This window comes from Solea solea, chromosome 7, assembly GCF_958295425.1.
Source record: "Solea solea chromosome 7, fSolSol10.1, whole genome shotgun sequence".
Classification (NCBI taxonomy): Eukaryota; Metazoa; Chordata; class Actinopteri; order Pleuronectiformes; family Soleidae; genus Solea; species Solea solea.
This window is the reverse complement of record NC_081140.1, coordinates 15,333,920-15,352,468: the sequence shown is the minus strand read 5'-3', so window position 1 is coordinate 15,352,468 and position 18,549 is coordinate 15,333,920. Positions and strand designations below refer to the sequence as shown.

Below are 18,549 nucleotides of genomic sequence, written 5' to 3'. Positions count from 1 at the left end.
TGATTTTGATTGGAGATCTGTCTGAGCTAACATCCAGCTGTCATTTCGGAATCCTGATCACAAACAAATTCAGCTGAACTCTGCTCATTAAACATACCTCTCTCCAGGGAGGTGGCATTTGGGTTTGCTAACTGACTCCCGTTGCATCCTGTGCTCCCTGGGGGCTCAGGGCACCTTCCTTCATGTCTTGGGAGTTCCCATCTGGGGCATATTTTTGGAAAGTGATATCTAGTCAACTGTCAAATATGTTTTTTGCTATCCATACCTGTATCTGTCACGGTTCTTCTCCTGAATAATTTATCCCATCTGGGGATTCATGGGCACCGTAAAAAAAAAAGTTATTTTTGCTGTTCTGACTGCAGCTAAAAATGAATAGCTATGTGGTGGAAACACCCAGAACAACTTAATGTGAACAAATGGATTTTCACACATCATGATGGCATTTATTTGGAGCTATCCACCGCCTAATGAATTGGTGTTAAAGAGTCAATTGCCTTATGGATGTCTGCAGATGAAACCTTATCAGCCTGTTTGATTATATCTGGGGCATTATTAATAAAATTAAATAAAAATGGTTACTGCAACTGCTGCATCTGTTAATGTATACTTTTAATTGTCTGTAATTGCATTATATAAAAAAAATTATTACAAAAAATAAAGATTATTAATCGATTACTAAATTGATCGGCAACTATTTTGATAATTGATGGTTTTAAGCTTTTTTTCATGATTAAAACAAGATTTCCAATTGTTTAAGCTTCTAAAATGTGAATATTTTCTTCATTTCTTTGCTCTGGATAACAAAGAAATCATTAAAAGTCAATCATTATGGTTTGTGGACAAAACAAGACATTTGAGAAAATCATCATTTCCAGGTTTGACGAACACCGATCAACATTTTTTAAGGTTTTCTGATATTTTATGGACCAAACGATTGTTGAGTTATTAGACTCGGAAGTGAATGCTGATTATACCCATTCCCTCTGGTGAAAAAACAATAATTCAGGATTCAGGAGTATGTGAAGTGTGACTAGTGACCATAGGACAATTGAGAGTGACTATAAATCTGCTTTCAGGCATGCACTGAGCTCTGGAGACCCTCTGAAGAGGCTGAATGTATGAACACAAATTGTCTGCAGAAGTCACTCCAGAGATTCTCCTGTCTGCTCCCCTGTGGGGTTAATGTCAGAGTAAGCTCATGTGAGAACATGAAACTTTGAAGGATCTACATCAAGTGAATGGACAAGTGTCCTACTTCCCACATGCTAAAGCCAAAGCGTATCCCCCTTGCCTGGATCCTCTGGGGATTCTTCTGCTGTTGTGAAAACTTCTCTCCAAGAAAGGGTTTCCAATTTGTTTGTTGTACGTGAACGGCAAACTTTGGTGAATTCAGGGCCCATATCTTCTGTGATCCCTTTGAGTGCATGTCTGGACACAGCTTCACATGAACTACAAAAATGTAATTTAAAAAAGCATAACAATGCAAACTAACCCTGAAACTTACATAAACCTGGAGGTGGAGGTAAACGGATAAAAACGAAAGGGACTGAAAGAGTAGAGAGAGAAAGAAGAAAAGGTCAAAACGTTTTGTTTTTCATGTTAGATTGGAAGTGTGAATACAGATTATTCAGAAGTGGGATCTACAATGACAATAGAGTGGCGGTGGTGGTGATTGGGGGAGGTGAATGTGGGTGTGGCAGACGCGAAAGGAAACCAGAGAAAGACAAGCCAAGAGTGAGGATGATGGAGTACAGATGTGCACAAGTCAAAGATGTTGCAACAAAATGTGCAAAAGAAAAGGCGGGGAAGAACTAAAAGTACGACAAAAGTACAAGTTGCATCTTGTTGTCTTTTTGTGGGCTGTTAAATTGCTCCAATGTACAGGGACAGGTAAGTGGAATGCATCTGCAAGTGGTATCTTATTTACTGATAAGGAGGTTGATGCACGGTGTGGCAACGAGCCGGGTCTCACAGGGAGAGAGGGCGGTACATACGCAACTGCTCCAGTAACTTTCGGCAGCTGGCCTTTTCTGGGCTTACAGTGCACAAAGATTCAAATTTCATGCGTCTGTCAGACTTTGTATGCAGAACAGAAAGTCCTTGGTCATGAGTGGTTCTGTTTCCTGTCAAAACGAGTCTCTTCAGTCTAAGCACGAAAACATATGTGTTGATCGATTGCCAAGAACTGAGAACGCAACACGCGCGGTCACTTACATTGGTCCACTTATTCCTTTCAAACAAATAATGAGGTAACATAACTCTTCCCAGGTTCTGGCACCGAGTGCTTATTAAAATGTATCAGCATGAGGTAAACGGTGTGTCTTCACTGCAAAGTGGAAAAAAAGTAGGACATTAGGAAACCTGGGGGAAGGAAAAAAAGATTCCTTCACACCTGCAACATTAATAAGAATTTCCACTAGATATACAGTTTCAACTGCAAACACTTGAAACAATAACACACTGTCATTTGTGCTCCAGAGCAACGCATACAAGTGCTCTCTGCTCTGTATCTGCTATGGTTACAATAAGCAAAAACAAATATTGGTTTGTCTCGGGGAAAGATCATGGTTTAGGATCATATTGCTACTTGGTTAAGGAGACATCAGAGATTGGTTTAAAAATCACTGTATCTTTAAGGTTAGAGTACAATGAACCAATAAAACTGTAGTCATCATCCAAAATAATGGACAGAGGTACATTTTGATGGCGCTAAAGTCACAAAGTAAAGAAATTGCAAAAATGATCAAGAGTCTTCACTAAAAAAGGCAAAAATAAAAACTCAAGGAGCAGAAACATGGCTAACACCACCAGGAAATACATGCAAACAGGAACCGTAGGAATCTGAACAAAGTAACTGAAACAAACAAATGAACCAACAGGCACTGGGGAGCACAGAGACATGAGGGAGGCAGGTAGAATCAGACACAGGATTTTGTTTTGGTTTTGAAATTGTATCAGCTTTTCATCCACATGGAAACAGTGTTTTGGGAGCCCTAAAACTATTTTTTTATATATATTATCTTCTTTGTCGTCGTTGTCATCCTCCTCTTGTGTTTGGAGATTATTTGGTCTGTTCGCTTGATGATCATTTTATTTATTTCCTTTATTTTCTCTGTTTTTGTGATTGTATACATTGTACTTCATACTCATGTAGTACTGTATACTCAAAATAAGCTTTTTTTTCTACGCTTTCTTTTGAACACAGTGCACGTGCTTTATGTTTTTGGGGTAGCAGCATTATAGCACCACGTACAGGCCTGGCATATGAACAACAGCGTTTAGAGTCGTTTTGGGCGTTTTGTGTGGATGAAGACATTTCCTGAAATGATGGAAACCTGTTTTCAAAACCACAACACTATCCGTGTAGATAGGGCCTAATATAACACAGGTGAAACACATTAGGGCGGGGCAAAGGGAACACTGGATAGGAATCAAAACTCAACAGGATACACGCAAAGGAAACATTTCAAAATAAACCCAAAAACAAGGAACAGAAAATCAAACACAGAGAACTAAAAAACCAAGGTAAAGAAGAAAAAGTATAAAGACAACTGTCCAAACAAAGAGTGCCTGGGTAATCCAGGGGTCGTGACAACTAACTCAAAAGATACAGAATTTGAATTAATTCTCAATGAGGGGACAGAAATTCTGTGCCAAATTTCAGGGTTAGCCATAACTTTTCACAACACCTTAATTCAAAAAACAAAATTTCACCCTGGTTGCCATGAAGATGTGCATGAAAGTTTACGCCAATCCAAATGATTTATGTCACATAATATTATGTGTGAGATGACATTACATACAATGTCAATGTGAAGCTGTAACAGCAATTTCACATCGCTTGTGCTGGGTGATGGCGATCATGTAAATCACTTGATGTTAAAAATATTATTGTGACATCATCTAGCACACGTGGAACAGAGTTATCTGCCAACACTGTCACAGCAAAGAACACTGCGGTCCCTTAGTCCTGTTGCTGGTCAGGCCACCAATGACTCACTGGATATATAATCAGCTTCCACCTCTGACGTTATCAGTCACTAATCCTGTATGGACACATTTCATCAGTGTTTGTTTACTTTTGGAATAAAACCGCACTTTTGTTGATAATGTCAAACGGGCGTGGATGTTTGGAACAGCTCAGTCAGGGCGAGTGATCAATATGTTATCGGAGTTGTCTTTGTCCTGTGTAAATTAGTCAAACTGAAGGCTATTGGATTTGAAGTCCAAACAGTGGTAAACCAAGGCCAGGGGAAAACAGGGCACGAATGTGTGCGTATGCATATGGAAACACGAACACACACTTGCACCCTTATCTGTCCCACATGAGAGATCAAAGCACCATGGGCTGTCAGCAATCAAACGGAATAGAGGGAACAGCAACAAAGCTGATAAAAGAGAGCAAATGATAATGACGACAGAGAGACTGGGTAAGTACTCTGTGAAGAGATATGAAAGCAAAAGGAGGGAGACAAGGAAGAAAGTAAAAGAAAATATTCACATATGTCCCAGAGTAAATGAGGTCACTTCACCCATAAGCCATTGCTACAGTACACAGTGAACAATGTACGTCTCTGGAGGCCAATCAGATAACACCAGCCAAGTGGGCTGCAGCTGTGAGCCAATCACTGTCTCTGTTAATGACATCAGATGTACAGTTGGATTCATTCCAGGGAATATGATATGCTAAGGAAAGAAAAAAAAAAAAAAACCTTATTGAATTAGACCCTACAGCCTCTACTTCTGTGCTCCAGTATCATCAGGAATATCACTTTCTAGAGTCAGTGAACGACCGCTCTTCACGCCCTCCATTAAATTCAGCAGTAAACAGTAAAAAGAAGTAAAGTGTAAGCAACTTCAGATGTTGTACAAACAGCAGACGTTCCCATTTTCAAGCAGCACATCACATCTGGCAAGTGTCTAGTCATCGTACTAAATATTTATGGCTCAAAACTTGAGAGACAACATGTGAAATTGTGACATAACTCAGGGTAACTATTAACAGCAAGTTTAAACGGACCAGAGTTTCTATTGTGCGGCAGAGCCGCAGATAGGGAGCCACTTCTGTCACCTCACCCTATAAAACAGGTTCATTATCTTTTCAGCTGTATGCTCGACCATAAACAGAGGAAAATTACTCAACCTACTTCAATATTTACCTCTAAAAAGAAAACCCAATACATTGTGAGGGTCACATGTGACAAGTATACACGAATCAACAAATGAGGAGTCGTTGTTAGTGACAAGTTTGTTGGAATCATTTTTCCATCTAATACCACTTCACTCAAAGGTTCAGGAAAAGTTTTTCTTTTTATGAGCCAGGACAAAAAGAGAACTGCTAACTTAAATTATAATATAATCCATTTATCTCAAAATCAAAAAAGTCAGAACATTTGGCTTTGATTCTAATTGGTTAGTTTATGTCCTTCTGCAACTTTCAGTCGTGGCAGAAATATTTAGGCCATTTTCTTCAATTCAATCACCACATAATAACACAAACTATGTAACCGATTGAGACACTATTTCATTTAACAAGGTAAAATTACTGTTTATGTTAATGGAGTCTAGTGGTTTTTATAAAAGCTGTTTCTCGATAAACGACAAAGAATCATACAATTGAACTAAAAGGTCTCTCTGGGTAGGAACCAGTTCTTCAATGTTGTCAGACACATGCAATAACCATCAGACCATGTTAGTGGCAAAAACAAGCATTTTAGAGGACACAGCCATCCGACTTGGACAAATGTCCAGCAGTAGTATTTTACAGTTCCCAGCAGTGGATTTATTGGCAATATTCCCTGTCAATCATTTACCGCTTTAAATTAGCAACAAATAATGCCCATGTACATAAATCTATCTCAGGGTTATTATTTGTCACATGCCATATAAGCAGTGTGTTTTGAGCTAAGTGCTAATGTAGGCATGCCACGACATTTACAATAACAATACTAAAATGTTTAATTAGCCCTAAATATAAAGTGCAGCTGAGGCAGGTGGGAGTGTGTTTTCTGTTACTGTATAAACCAAAGTATTAGGTCAGGTGGCGTCATTGCGGAGGCACCAGGAAAGTAAGAGAAGTAGGACAACAAGGTAAGAAGGGACACATTTTTTTCAGTTTGACAGATGCCTAGGCTAGTAAATGGAAGTTTTGTATTCTAGTTTGTTATTTTTACAGTTTCATTTACCTCAAGGCTGCAGCTGAAGCCCCCCTTTACAGTACTCATAAAGACAACACCTTTATTGTTGAACATGCATGTGCGACAATAAAGACGTTCACATCCAAACAGATTGCCGGGAGGACAGACAGATGTTCAACAGACCGCAGGACAGATGTTCTGAATGGCAGCGATGGGCCTCTTTATAGCAAAACATAAGAGTTGTTCAAAGAGACCCTGCTGACCCTGGGACAGAGCAAGACAATTAGCTTCACATAATGAGACCAGACTGTGGGGGGTGTTTATATAAGCTTATTAAAACATAATCCTGCAAGCAACGTCATACTGTAGCATGCCAGACAGGCCGCTCTGTAACAGCTGTGTGAGGTGCAGCAGGTCAGTGGCTGTGGTTCTCAGAAGTGAAGAGAAAAACGCGCACATATTACACTTGGAAAACGTTCATACGAGAGAGGACTTGAAACATTTCTTTGGAAGTATAAGTGTTATCTAAGAGGATTAATGTACAGTAGGTCTTGTTAGAGTTGGTAGAAAACACGACCTAAGTGCAAGGCTGTAATGAACCTATATCATGACAAAAGAAAGACAACTGAATTCACTATGGGCAGACAAAAATAAAATAAAAATCCAAAAACTGATCCAAGGTTTGCAGGCTGTGACAAAGGGCACTACAGGGAAGCAAGGGACAACTGGAAGACACACTGACAAGTAGCGAAGGGGAGGAACACGACAAGAGACAGGTCAGCTGTGCAATCGCTAATCTCTTTAACACCATTATTTTTCCTTAGTGAACCGGTGTCACGAGCACATAGATTCTCATGCTTTACAGTCCTGTAAACGTATACAGAGGCTGTGTGAACAACTCTTGTAACAGGAGGAGATTTCTCTCAAGAATAATGTAGACAGTAGTCAGTACATGGGCATCAGAAGCATTTGTAATGTGGGGGGGTCTGAGGGATGAAGTAGATCGATGCCTACTTCTACCTACAGAAGTAAACAAAACTATGTACTCAACTAATTCAGAGACAGACTCAATAAAATGCCCTCATTCAACTAGTCCATATGTATCAGCACTGTCATGGCCAAGATAATGACAGGAGTTTGACAACATTTATCAGCAACAGTGCATTTTACTTATGCAGTTTGAAAGTGAGTTGAGCCTAGGATGATCACCAAGAAAAAGTATATGTAGTTGGCTTTTTTTTTTTTTTTTTTATAAATACAAACTCACCTCAGCAATGGAACTGTCTCCACTGTCCCTACATGCTGACGCTGCCTCTGATTCACTCTCAGTCTCAAGCATCTATATCAAGAGAGATGGAGATGGCTGAGCATTGTTTTTGTTTATAACTGAAATAAGTCAGCAAATTAGCATGAAATAACATCAATAAATGACAAATGACATGTTAGGCCTAGTTTCATAAGTAGTTTTAACCCAATGGTCTTCTCATCAGCTGAGTTGTCCGACTATAGACCCAACAAACTTGATGATAAAAAATACAGAATACCTGCTCTTTAGGCTATACTAGTCATAGCTAACGCAATAACATCCCTTTTCATTGTTTGGTGGAATTTAACATTAATCTAACATGACCTATGGCTAATACAGAGACTATGAAACAAAAGAATAAGGCTTTAGTAAAAGCTGAACACCGGAGCTGACGTTACCTCGTCCAGCTTTAATGGATTTGATGACGGTTCACCTGCTGTAGGAACCATGGTAGGAACTAGCAAATACGTGCTGTGAGTTGTGGGTAGGTAACAAGGAAAACCTGGAGTGGACTTTCAGTGGTATAGGTAACGCAGAATGGATAGACCAGTGTTTCCCGAATCCTGGGGAATATTACCTTGCATGTTTTAGATGTTGCCGTGCTCCAACACACCTGATTCAAATGAAGTCATTATCGGGCTTCATTAGAATCAGGTGTGTTGGAGCAGGACAACATCTAAAACACTGGGTCCCCAGGACCAGGCTTGGGAAACACTGGGGTAGACTGAACGTGCAATAATATTTTACATGGTAAATGTAACAAATAATCATGAAATATAGTCCCCCTCCAATATAATGGCTGTGATGCCTCGTATAGCTGGATACATCTATTGTGTGAATGTCTTTTAATCAGGGCCTCAGACTTTGCATTGCCTTACAAGAGCTTGGGCAACAGTTAATCCTTAAAACAATGTACCCACTGGACCACAGTCTTCACAGTTTCACACCGCAGCACAGACTCCACTGACGTATGTGGTTCATGTGGCCCAGTAATCCCTGCCCTGTGGGCTCAGCTCCAGTGGTAGCAATTATCTTTTGCTTTTGTGTGTGTGTGTGTCACCAGCTTTAAGACATCAAAACTGATTATGGAGGTGCTTATGTGGAGACAGAGTTCAGTTGTTGCCTAAATGATTCTCAGAAGTTATGTAAAGAGGTGGGTTTACATGGCTGAGAAGTTCAATGACCATTTGAGTTTTAACAGCTAACACAGCAACTGGCTGGAGTTGACAAGGCCACCCGTTTGACACCATTACCTCATCCGTAGCATTAAATAAAAAAAATAATATATTCAGCTGTTTACATCCAGGACTAGTTGCAAATAATACTTAACATTTCTGGGATTGTAGGGGAGTCATATGAGAAGAATATTCTACATTATTCTACTTTTTTTTTTTACATTTACAAGTGAATTCACAGTGGATGTGATGACCTATAGAAACTATCATAAAAACATACTTAAAATTCTCATCTGTACTCAACTAAATACCAGGACCCTTCAGTATGGAGCCACACATCTGTCAGTCAGCATATATTGTATTTAAACTTGTTGAAGAGAATGTATGGATTCAGAGAACTGCAATATTATAGTCCTTTTTATTTTACACAGGTAGGGCCAACAGTATTTGTTATAGACATTGAAACTGTAGTGAAAGATAATTTTCACTGAGGATAAATTAAAAAACAAACAAAGTCTTTAGGCTCTCAGGGAGCAGTGTGGTTAATCTAATCTGTCTAAATGGTTTGTGGAGAAAGTTGAACATGAGCAAAGAATCTCACTGTGAGGTCTTAGCAATGTCGCCCTGATATGTTTCCTGTCTGGTAGTTTCATGACTGACGTCTCCAATGTACTCGCACAGACAACTCAAATTTCAAGCCGACAGGTACTAGGTATTGTAGTCAGACGCACGTCACAACACTAAATCAGAGGGATTCTTCGCAAAATGGCTGCCTCAGACACAACAATGGGATTTCTTGCTAAAATGCTGAAGCAAAGTGGAGCCACACCAACTATCATAATTAGACCATTTGGCACCAGTCTTAAATTAGTTTCACCCACACTGAGGCTGGACAACATACTAATCTACAGTCTGCCAGACAACACAAACTCCCTTTTAGCCATCTACCCTATGATTAGTGCTTCTAAACAAGCACAAGATACCTAGCTCACTGTCATTCTCTGCCCATTGTTGTATACTGTGGTGTAGACACATAGCTATGAATAGGAGGAAAGGCATATTTTGGGTCATTATAATCATCTGATCCTGCAAAGTTAGAAGACTTGGTGCAGACAAAACCTCTGAGGCTAAATCCTCAAACTCTCATTTGACTCTTTCCTCACTTTTTAAAAATAGTTTTTTATTTTTTATTATTGATTTCTCAGGCTTTCTTGAAACTCTTTGTCAGCGATTAAGCAGCATACAATGTGTGTAAAGACTGTGGCAGGGTTGGTTGCTACTCTATATTCAGTTTTTTTTTCTCTGTCTAAGAAGTGCATGATGTTGTGGGAGATGGTAAATTCAATTAATGCTACATTATTATAACAACGACTATATAGTTATAATAAATCGTATTAGGCTCCCAAAATAGTGACCATGTTATTCAATGAATTATAGTTAATAGATTGGGCAGACAGTTTTGGCCAAGACCATTATAGAGGCATTAAGGTACCTCTATAATTTTATGTCAATTTTTAAACTAAGCTAAAAAAAAAGAAAAAAGGGAACGCATTTGGACAAAGCTACTGCTTCTTATGTTTCAAAGTGGGTTAGCCTCTGGATTAAACATCACCCTCAGTCTGCATTTAGTTTTTTCTTTTGGCTTCTTATTATGTTCATTTACAGTATGTTTAAATATTGAAAGACAGGAAGAGGAGAGGCAGAAACACTTGTGTCAAAACCCTAATAGCCTTAATCCTACAGCCTAATCATACATCCCCAGTTCCATTTCTGTTTCTTTTGGCAAGTTGTACTGCAAATGTCTTAATAAAGCACAAATGTCTTAATAAAGCACATAAAATCTAACACTGCAAGGCAACTTGATTTCCCGCTAGTGAACATCCATCTTACCAGGCTCCATGCTTTCTGCTTGTGGCTGACCCACAGTGGTTTGGACTACACGGCGTCCTAAAAGCAGGGAATAGCTACGGTGTGTGAGTGTGGTGTGTGGAACAAATAAAGACTGCAACTGTGATAAATGGATGGTATAAGTATAAGTATTTTATGAAAGCATCTGCCCTATTTCTTTACACTTCACAACAATGCCTTCTCGAATGCTTCTGTGTAACCTAACAAATCCACAGACGCGTCAGGTTACGTAAAACATAACACCTGCCAAAACCCCTTTTCACGCCCTCATATCTTGTGACCTTAGACATGAGTAAACCCACCTCTATATCCATCTATCTATATCGATATAGAGATATATATATACACACACACATATACATACACACATATATATATATATATATATATATATATATATATATATATATATATATATATATATATATATATATATATATATATATATATATATATATATATACATACACATATATATACATACACATATATACATACATACATACATATATATATATATATATATCATACATCTATATATCATATTCTCTTCAGTGAGTGCGACTGTCAAAATAACGTCTCAATGGAAACATCAGCCGTGAGAACAGGTTAAATATTTCACATTTTATTTTGTTCTGCTTGTACAGCTCAACAAAATGATTCCATGCCAGAATAGAACCGACTGAAACGCTCATACTGTTGAGCACCATTCAGAGTTGGACAGCAATGTCATCTTAAAATGATTACTATGTAACATACATAACAACATATCATGTTTCACACATCTGTCCTGTATCGCTGTTGATCGGTTACTGGCCCAGAATGGACTCAGATAAACAGACAGAGCTGAATGACAGGCTTCTGAAAAATAAGAAGCAAACAGAATCAGTTTCTTTGGTGATTTCACCTCATTTACTGTTAGATTAGAGAAAGCTCCAATGCACTTACTGACAAAGACCATTACTTATCTCTTTAAGGCTGTGGCGACAGTGACAGTGAAAAGCCCTGCTGATCAGCCATTTCTTTTTCACTGATAATGAGTAAACGTTTGTCTCGAGCACCAGTTTCCACTGGTCCAAAGGCCATTGCATGGCAAGACTTTGGTGATATGTTTGGACTTTGTTTGATAAGGACAATGTGCAGTGGCACCACCCAACCTAATGCTACACCCTTGAAAACAGAGGCCATCTGTAAAAATTCTGGTAAAGCTTTTTCAGTCAAAGTGAATACTTAAAACCTCTAAACCCTAAAGCAGACATGTGTTACCCAGGTTACGTGTATTGGTGAGTAGTTTACAGAACTCTGGTGTATGGCTAACAACATATAAAAACTGATGTGGAGAAATCCCTTCACTGGCTCATACACTTTAACAGAAATGGATCGGAAGACTAATGTGACAGCTCACATTAAAACGACGTCACATCCTAAATTTCATATACATTTATACTCTTATACATCTGAGTGTAATTCAATAGAGAACGAGTTAAATAAGTTTGATCAGATTCTTAGCAAGTTGCCAGTGAAGTTATAGACTAGAAAACAAATGTGCAGATTTGGCTTCAACTTTTCAATAGCAGAACTATTGCATCTCAGACTGGAGCTTTAAGGTGAGTGTCAGTCACAAGTGTTGGGTGCTGGATTACAGTAGAACACATAAAAATAGTACACTTTGTTAAAGAAACGTATCCAATCAGACAAAAAGAAGGAGTATACTTTAAGTACATAACATTGGCGCCGAACACGTCCCCTCAAAGTCAGCTCACATTTCCTTTGGACAAGTCCAGTATGATATGAAGTCCATGTGCCATAAAAGATTTATTAGCTCCATAATTTTTGGTTGAGCGCTGGTCTCAGTCATATTTAACCATTCAGTCAAGGCTCTGAGCAGCAGACAGTGGTTATAGCCTCATGTTCTCTGTCTTTCAGGCATTAACTTTGGATACTTTATGGTCACAATGGCAGGGTGCCAAACCTCCAGCCAGTCTACAGCTCAGACAGGCTCACTCTGCCTCCACTGATCTGTTGTTCCACTGAATTAAAGTAATTCTGGCCGGCACATCTGGGGTCGTCCAAGTGAAAAATTAAAAAGAAGTCCATACATCCAAGTTAGTCTGCCCAAACATGTCAGCAGTTCCAGTTTTTTTTAAATCATCTGCGCTCCTCCTATTGAACACACACATACTTCTTCCACCAGGACTTGGAGAGCATCTTCATCTTATCAGCAGTGCTGCGGACCTTTCTCTCCCGCCGTGCCCTCCTGTCAGATTGCCGCAGCCCCACAGCGATGGCAGCGTCAAACACCTCCTTCAGATTCTTCTGCGTCAGTGCCGAGCACTCGATGTACGTCACCGCACCAATTTTTTCCGCGAGCGCCCTGGCGTCCTCATCCAACACGGGCCTCTCCCGCCGCCTCGCCAGCTCGATCAGCACCTTGACGTCCTGCCGCAGGTCACACTGCGTGCCCACGAGGAGCACAGGCGTGAGAGGGCAGCGCCGTCGGATTTCTGGAACCCACTTCTCCCAGACGTTCTGGAAGGAAGCGGGGCTGACCACGCTGAAGCAGAGCAGCAGGGCGTCAGTTCGACTGTAGCAGAAGTGCCGGAGTTTGTCAAATTCGTCCTGGTGGAAAGAGAAGGAGAGTCAGCAATGCGCTCATGTCCATTATTTTAAATCAGACAAGATTTTCCATTTGGCTCTGCTCATTATCTTCGCTCTGTGGAAATGTACGTCTCAGACAGACCACACGCAATTGCACTTTTGGTGCACACACTCAAGCACCATCACATCACAGGAAAGGCAGTTGTGCCAATAATCGCTTAATGACAAACTGTCTACACCATATTTATATTGGGCTGATACACATCAGCCCACTTATTTATGTCATCTAAAGTTAATTAACACTTTGGAGACACACAGCTTTGACCAATAAGCCCCCCCCCCCACACACACACATCCTTGGGTACACACACACACACACAGATTAAAGGTTTGCAGAAACTTGACACAAACCACTCCTCCTCTCTCTCTTAACTCCCTTCGTTGTGGCACACATCTCCTAATCCCTGTACAATGCTCTGTGCCGGCACCTTCTGATTTCTAAACGCAACTCTAATCTGCAGAAACAACCGCTTATTCAAACGGTTCACATGTGCAACTGGAGCTGGGGAAATACAGTAGACACTTAATCAACGTTGGCTTTGCTTTGTTGATCTGATGACGCTGACTGTACAGACGTGTGGAGCAACTTTGTTTATCACAGCTTTGGCTGCAGCTGTTATCATCTTTGTCCAAACCTCAGTCTTTCAGTCTTGGCTCATTCTCTCTATCACTCTGTACCTCTCTCTTGTTCTGTTTTCTTTTTTTTATATTTGGCACATCCCGACCCATTTCTGGCACTAACCCACTACTCTTATGAAACTACATCAGTACAGTAAGTGTTTGAGGACTTTTATCCGCCCTAATTTGCCCAAGCTTGTCTGCATGTGTGGGTGCTTGTGTGCTTGCGTGTGTGTGTGAGTGCAGTTTCAACACTGTGTGCAGCTTGCAACATGCTGTGAGGTTTTTATGTGTTCCACTTCACTTGCCAAACGCCTTTGATTCTGCGTAGAACTGGCAGTTAATATTTGTGAATGTCAAATATGCTGCTCCGAAGGGCAGGTTTCTAACGAGATGAAAAAAAACTAAACAAAATAACTAAAACAAAAAAACACCCATGCCTGAGAGAAAATATAAACACTCTTTCACAAAATGTTCTTAGCAATATTATGAGTCAATAACATTTGCCTGACAGGTTTGTTGCACCACCATGTTCTTCTCGGTGGAGACAGACTGACTCACCTACAGCCAAGCCTCCACCACCAGATACTGTATACCTGTACGGGCTAAGCTATTTTTCCAAATGGAGACTGACTTAAAATGCAACTGGACTTATTCACATTTCACTAATGACTCACAATTGCTTTCTTTTCCCAATGAATCATATTTTTTGTTTAACGTCACATGACAATGTCCACATGAGAAATCGAATTGCTATAACACACACACACACACACACACACACACACACTCAAAACGGAGCTTTGTTGTAGTCCAGTGCATGTTGTGGCCCATGCTCCAACACACCTGATTCAGATGAACGGCTCCTCATCAAGCGCTGCAGAAGCCGGATAACAAGCCGTTCATCTGAATCAGGTGTGTTCTAAAACATGCCGGGCACGGAGTTGTCACATGTTTGGATGGTTTTATGCTTCACGAGAGGAAGGTGTTTGCCGTATGAGGTTTACACTCTGGGTTGAAGCTAATCTGCTCGCAGACATGATATGTGCTGCAGGTACAATGTTAAATCTTAGGTTATAAGTTGTATTTGTTTTCTTGGCATTGGGGCGAACAACAAAGATGTTTTAAAGTCATTTGTGGTGGCACTTAAGGAAAAGTGCAGCAATCACAAAAATGTGACGTTTACAGCTCAATGGAGCAAAGGCTGAGAGACACAGGGTTATCTGGGAAGAGTGCCAAAAACTCACCTGTCCTGCAGTGTCACACAGCTGTAGTCGAACTGGGTTTCCATCCACCTGAACCACAGCTGTTGAAACAGAAAACAGACAAAGAAAATATGAGTATGAGGCCACCACCTGACACTTGAGCACATCTCACACACACACGAGCATGTTCACTGGAATAAACAAGAGCGTGCCAGTTGAAAACACAAAGACCTCTGCTCTTCCTGCTCCGTCTCGCCCACCCACTCTGCTGCATGTTACTGTTGAGGCCATAACACTTAACTGTCGCTCGGACCACTCGCTGGGCTTTGTTCTCTGTTGTGTTTTGACAGAGGCCATTCCAACGCTGACTAACAGAGGAGTGAAAAAAAAAGAGAGGGGAGATTTTTTTTTTGTGACTCTTCCAGTCAGCCTCACTTTTAGATTGGAAAAGTGAATGAGTCACCTTACGACGGCTTTCATTACAGGGCCAATTATTCTTTCGAGACGATTGAACACAATGCAGAGCAGTGGGCACATGGAAACATTTAAAGTACGCCTGGAGTGGTCGGTCATACAACCTGATCAAAGAGCCTGCTGGAGCTGCTCATGTAACAGGACAGGCACCATGGCACCCTGCTTTAACAAAAGGAGGAGAAAGAGCCTCTGAGTAATCATTCCCTAATCCCTGACATATGATATTCCTTTGATTTTCAGGTCCCAAATTCCCACTTATCATCCCCTCTCTCAGCCTCACGCTCCATTGCGTCTCTGCCACCTGTGGCATTGCGTAACTGCTCAGAAGTCAGCTTTCAAGAGGACACTGTGATCCCCGAGAAATGACATCACCATTAAGGGCCCCCCAACTGCACAATCGCTCTCTGTCAGGCTGCGGCGAAAGACAATCTCTGCCTCAGAGCCACTGCAACAGATGTGCCCATTCCAGCATAGAGGAGAGGGCTTGTGGGTCAAGGCTGACAACAATAGGCAGAGTTGTGCAATCCAAAACCCCTGAACCAGAGACCAGTCTGTACCAGAGGGTTGAGCCAGTGCTGGTCTGAGGGTGGTGTGTGTTCCCACCAAGTGTTTTATTGGGATTTGTGCTTTACTGCACGACACAGAGAAGTAACTTTAAGATAAATGACAAAGCAGCTTGGGTTTAAAAGTGAGAGCTACAGATACTCTAAAGCTCATACAAATACAAATAAGAGCTCCAAAAAAGTTTCTTTAAGTGGTGATCAACAGGTCACAGGTGCATTGTTCATGCCAACACTGCTCACTTTAAAACAAGACGTTCTGTTCTTGCTTTTCTTTTTGATTAAACAAAGCCTGCTCGGACTAGTAGTGAGTGAGACAGTTTGGAAAGTGGGACCGTGCCAAATGGAAACCTGGCGGCGTCAGCTCGTGTACATTAACCCCGATGGAAGATAGATGATAGGAAACACAAACACATCTGTGATGACAGTCAAATAATAGGGGACATGGCAGAGTGGGCGGGTGCAATCGAAGCATGCGATGTTGAAGAAGAGTTCAGTCATTGAGAGAGATGAAGAGGCAAGTGCAGACAAAAACGCAGAAATGTGGGGGGGGTTTCACTCAGTGAGAGGTGGCAATATGTGCTTACCCGAAAAGTCATCAAAGGCAGTGGGAACGTATTTGGTGGGATATCCGTTCGTTGTGTAGCTGACCACCAGGCTGGTTTTGCCCACCGCTCCGTCACCGAGCAGCACACACTTCAGCAGCCGCTCCTGCGCGTCTCCAGGCCGGTCTGGTTTGGGGTTATGCGGAGGCACCGGAGGAGCCATGGTCCTTCCGTAATCCATGGTGAACAAAGGTGACATTCAATCAGCCAGCACTTGACCGCTCTCTCCTCGACGGCCAGACGAAGCGTCCACCATGGGAACAGGTTCCCTCGTCTCTAAACTGTGCGGTGCCGACAGTCCGTGCGTAACAGGCTTACCTCTCGACCTGCGCGCTGTCAAACTCACTGTAGCGTCTCACCATCCCGACCCCAGCGAGAAAATCCGCACTTTACAATGCGAGGGCGGATCTTGACGCCGTATATGTTCAGACTGATTTGACTAACCCCGCCCACTTCACTCCTCACAGCAGAGGGATGAACAGACGCAGGTGGAAACCGAGAAACCACTTTTCGTCACTTATTTATCTATTTTTATGTGTCTATATATGTTTATAAACGGGGCCTGTCAAATGTGTCCATTCATATCAGAATACATTGATGCTGTGCTGCATACTATTGTAATAATAATAATAATAATAATAGTAAGTACTATTATTATTATTGTTCACTATTGTATATATATATATATATATATATATATATATATATATACACACACATATATAACTATATATATACGTATATACATATATATACGCAGCGCTGTCAATAATCTCTAGGGTACAATGATCTAACAGTGTAGCAGTTTGACCTTGTGTCAGCAGGTCCATACTTGTCCAGACGTCATGGTGTCCATTTTGAAGATGATGCATCATAATGTGGTGAAATTTCAAACCCCTGTCTGTCAGTCAGTCAGACCGCCTGACCTACTTTCGTTTGTAGCCAGCTCATGCTGCAAGGACAGTATAGCCAGGTCTTAAAATGCAGCTTCAGAAGGAAACAATCAAATCACGACTTAGTCAGCAGTTATTATTTATGTATTGGTTAACGTAACTTACTTTCTGACTGGGTCCTTTTTCAAACCGTACTGGTCCAGGAGAAAAGGTCAGACACATTTGACAGCTGGATATAATGAGGATGAGATTATGTCTTGACTTGTGTCGCCCCCTTGTGGTAAAAAGGAAGATCAAGCTCCCAAGTTACATCCACTAAAAGAACAAAGCATTTTCTTTTTAATTATAATATACAATATATATATAAAGACATTATTAATACTGAAAAATACATTTTGCTCAAGTGATCCCAAGGGCTCACAATGAAAGCAAATAAATAATGAAATAATTTAAGTATTTGTGTGACCATCCTTCACAAACCAACATCAGTTCATCTAGGTAGACTTTTTTTGAAAGAACTTAAATCCTTCTGTCTCTTCATGTAATCCCAGACACGCTTCAATGATGTTGAGAACAAGGCTCTGTGCGGTTTACACCATCACACACAGAACTCCATGTTCTTCTTCACACTGAAGATAGTTCTTAATGACATTGGTTGTGTGTTTGTTGTTGTTGTTGTTCTGCTCCAAAAGTAAATGTTGGCACAACCATATTCCTCCCTGATGGTCCTGCATGATGGATAAGTAGCTGCATGTATTTCTCAGCTCTAGGGAAACAATTCATTCTGACCATCTCCCCAACTCAGTTTGGAGAAATGCTGGCCCACACTTGCAAGGAACCCATGATTCACTGTTGCCTGCAGACTGTCATTATTGTACATTTCAACTTTTGACTCTCCAGAACAGCTGATGCCGGCTTTTTCGACACAATTCTCCCATGAAGACCACTTGTGATCAGACCGCTCCAGACAGTAGATGGGTGTGACAGGTTTCTGCCAGTTCGAAGCTGAT

The 18,549-nt window shown here is 40.9% G+C and overlaps 1 protein-coding gene across 1 annotated transcript; it reads right to left on the bottom strand.

Annotated features, from left to right (window-relative positions):
- Positions 1–11,135: 11,135 nt before the first annotated feature.
- Positions 11,136–17,047, bottom strand: rhoub (ras homolog family member Ub). Its single transcript, XM_058634546.1, has 3 exons — positions 16,629–17,047; positions 15,050–15,108; positions 11,136–13,145 (listed from the first exon to the last, which is right to left on the bottom strand). The coding sequence occupies exons 1-3, from the start codon at positions 16,843–16,845 to the stop codon at positions 12,690–12,692; spliced, it is 732 nt and encodes a 243-aa protein (XP_058490529.1). The 5' UTR covers positions 16,846–17,047; the 3' UTR covers positions 11,136–12,689.
- Positions 17,048–18,549: the final 1,502 nt, after the last annotated feature.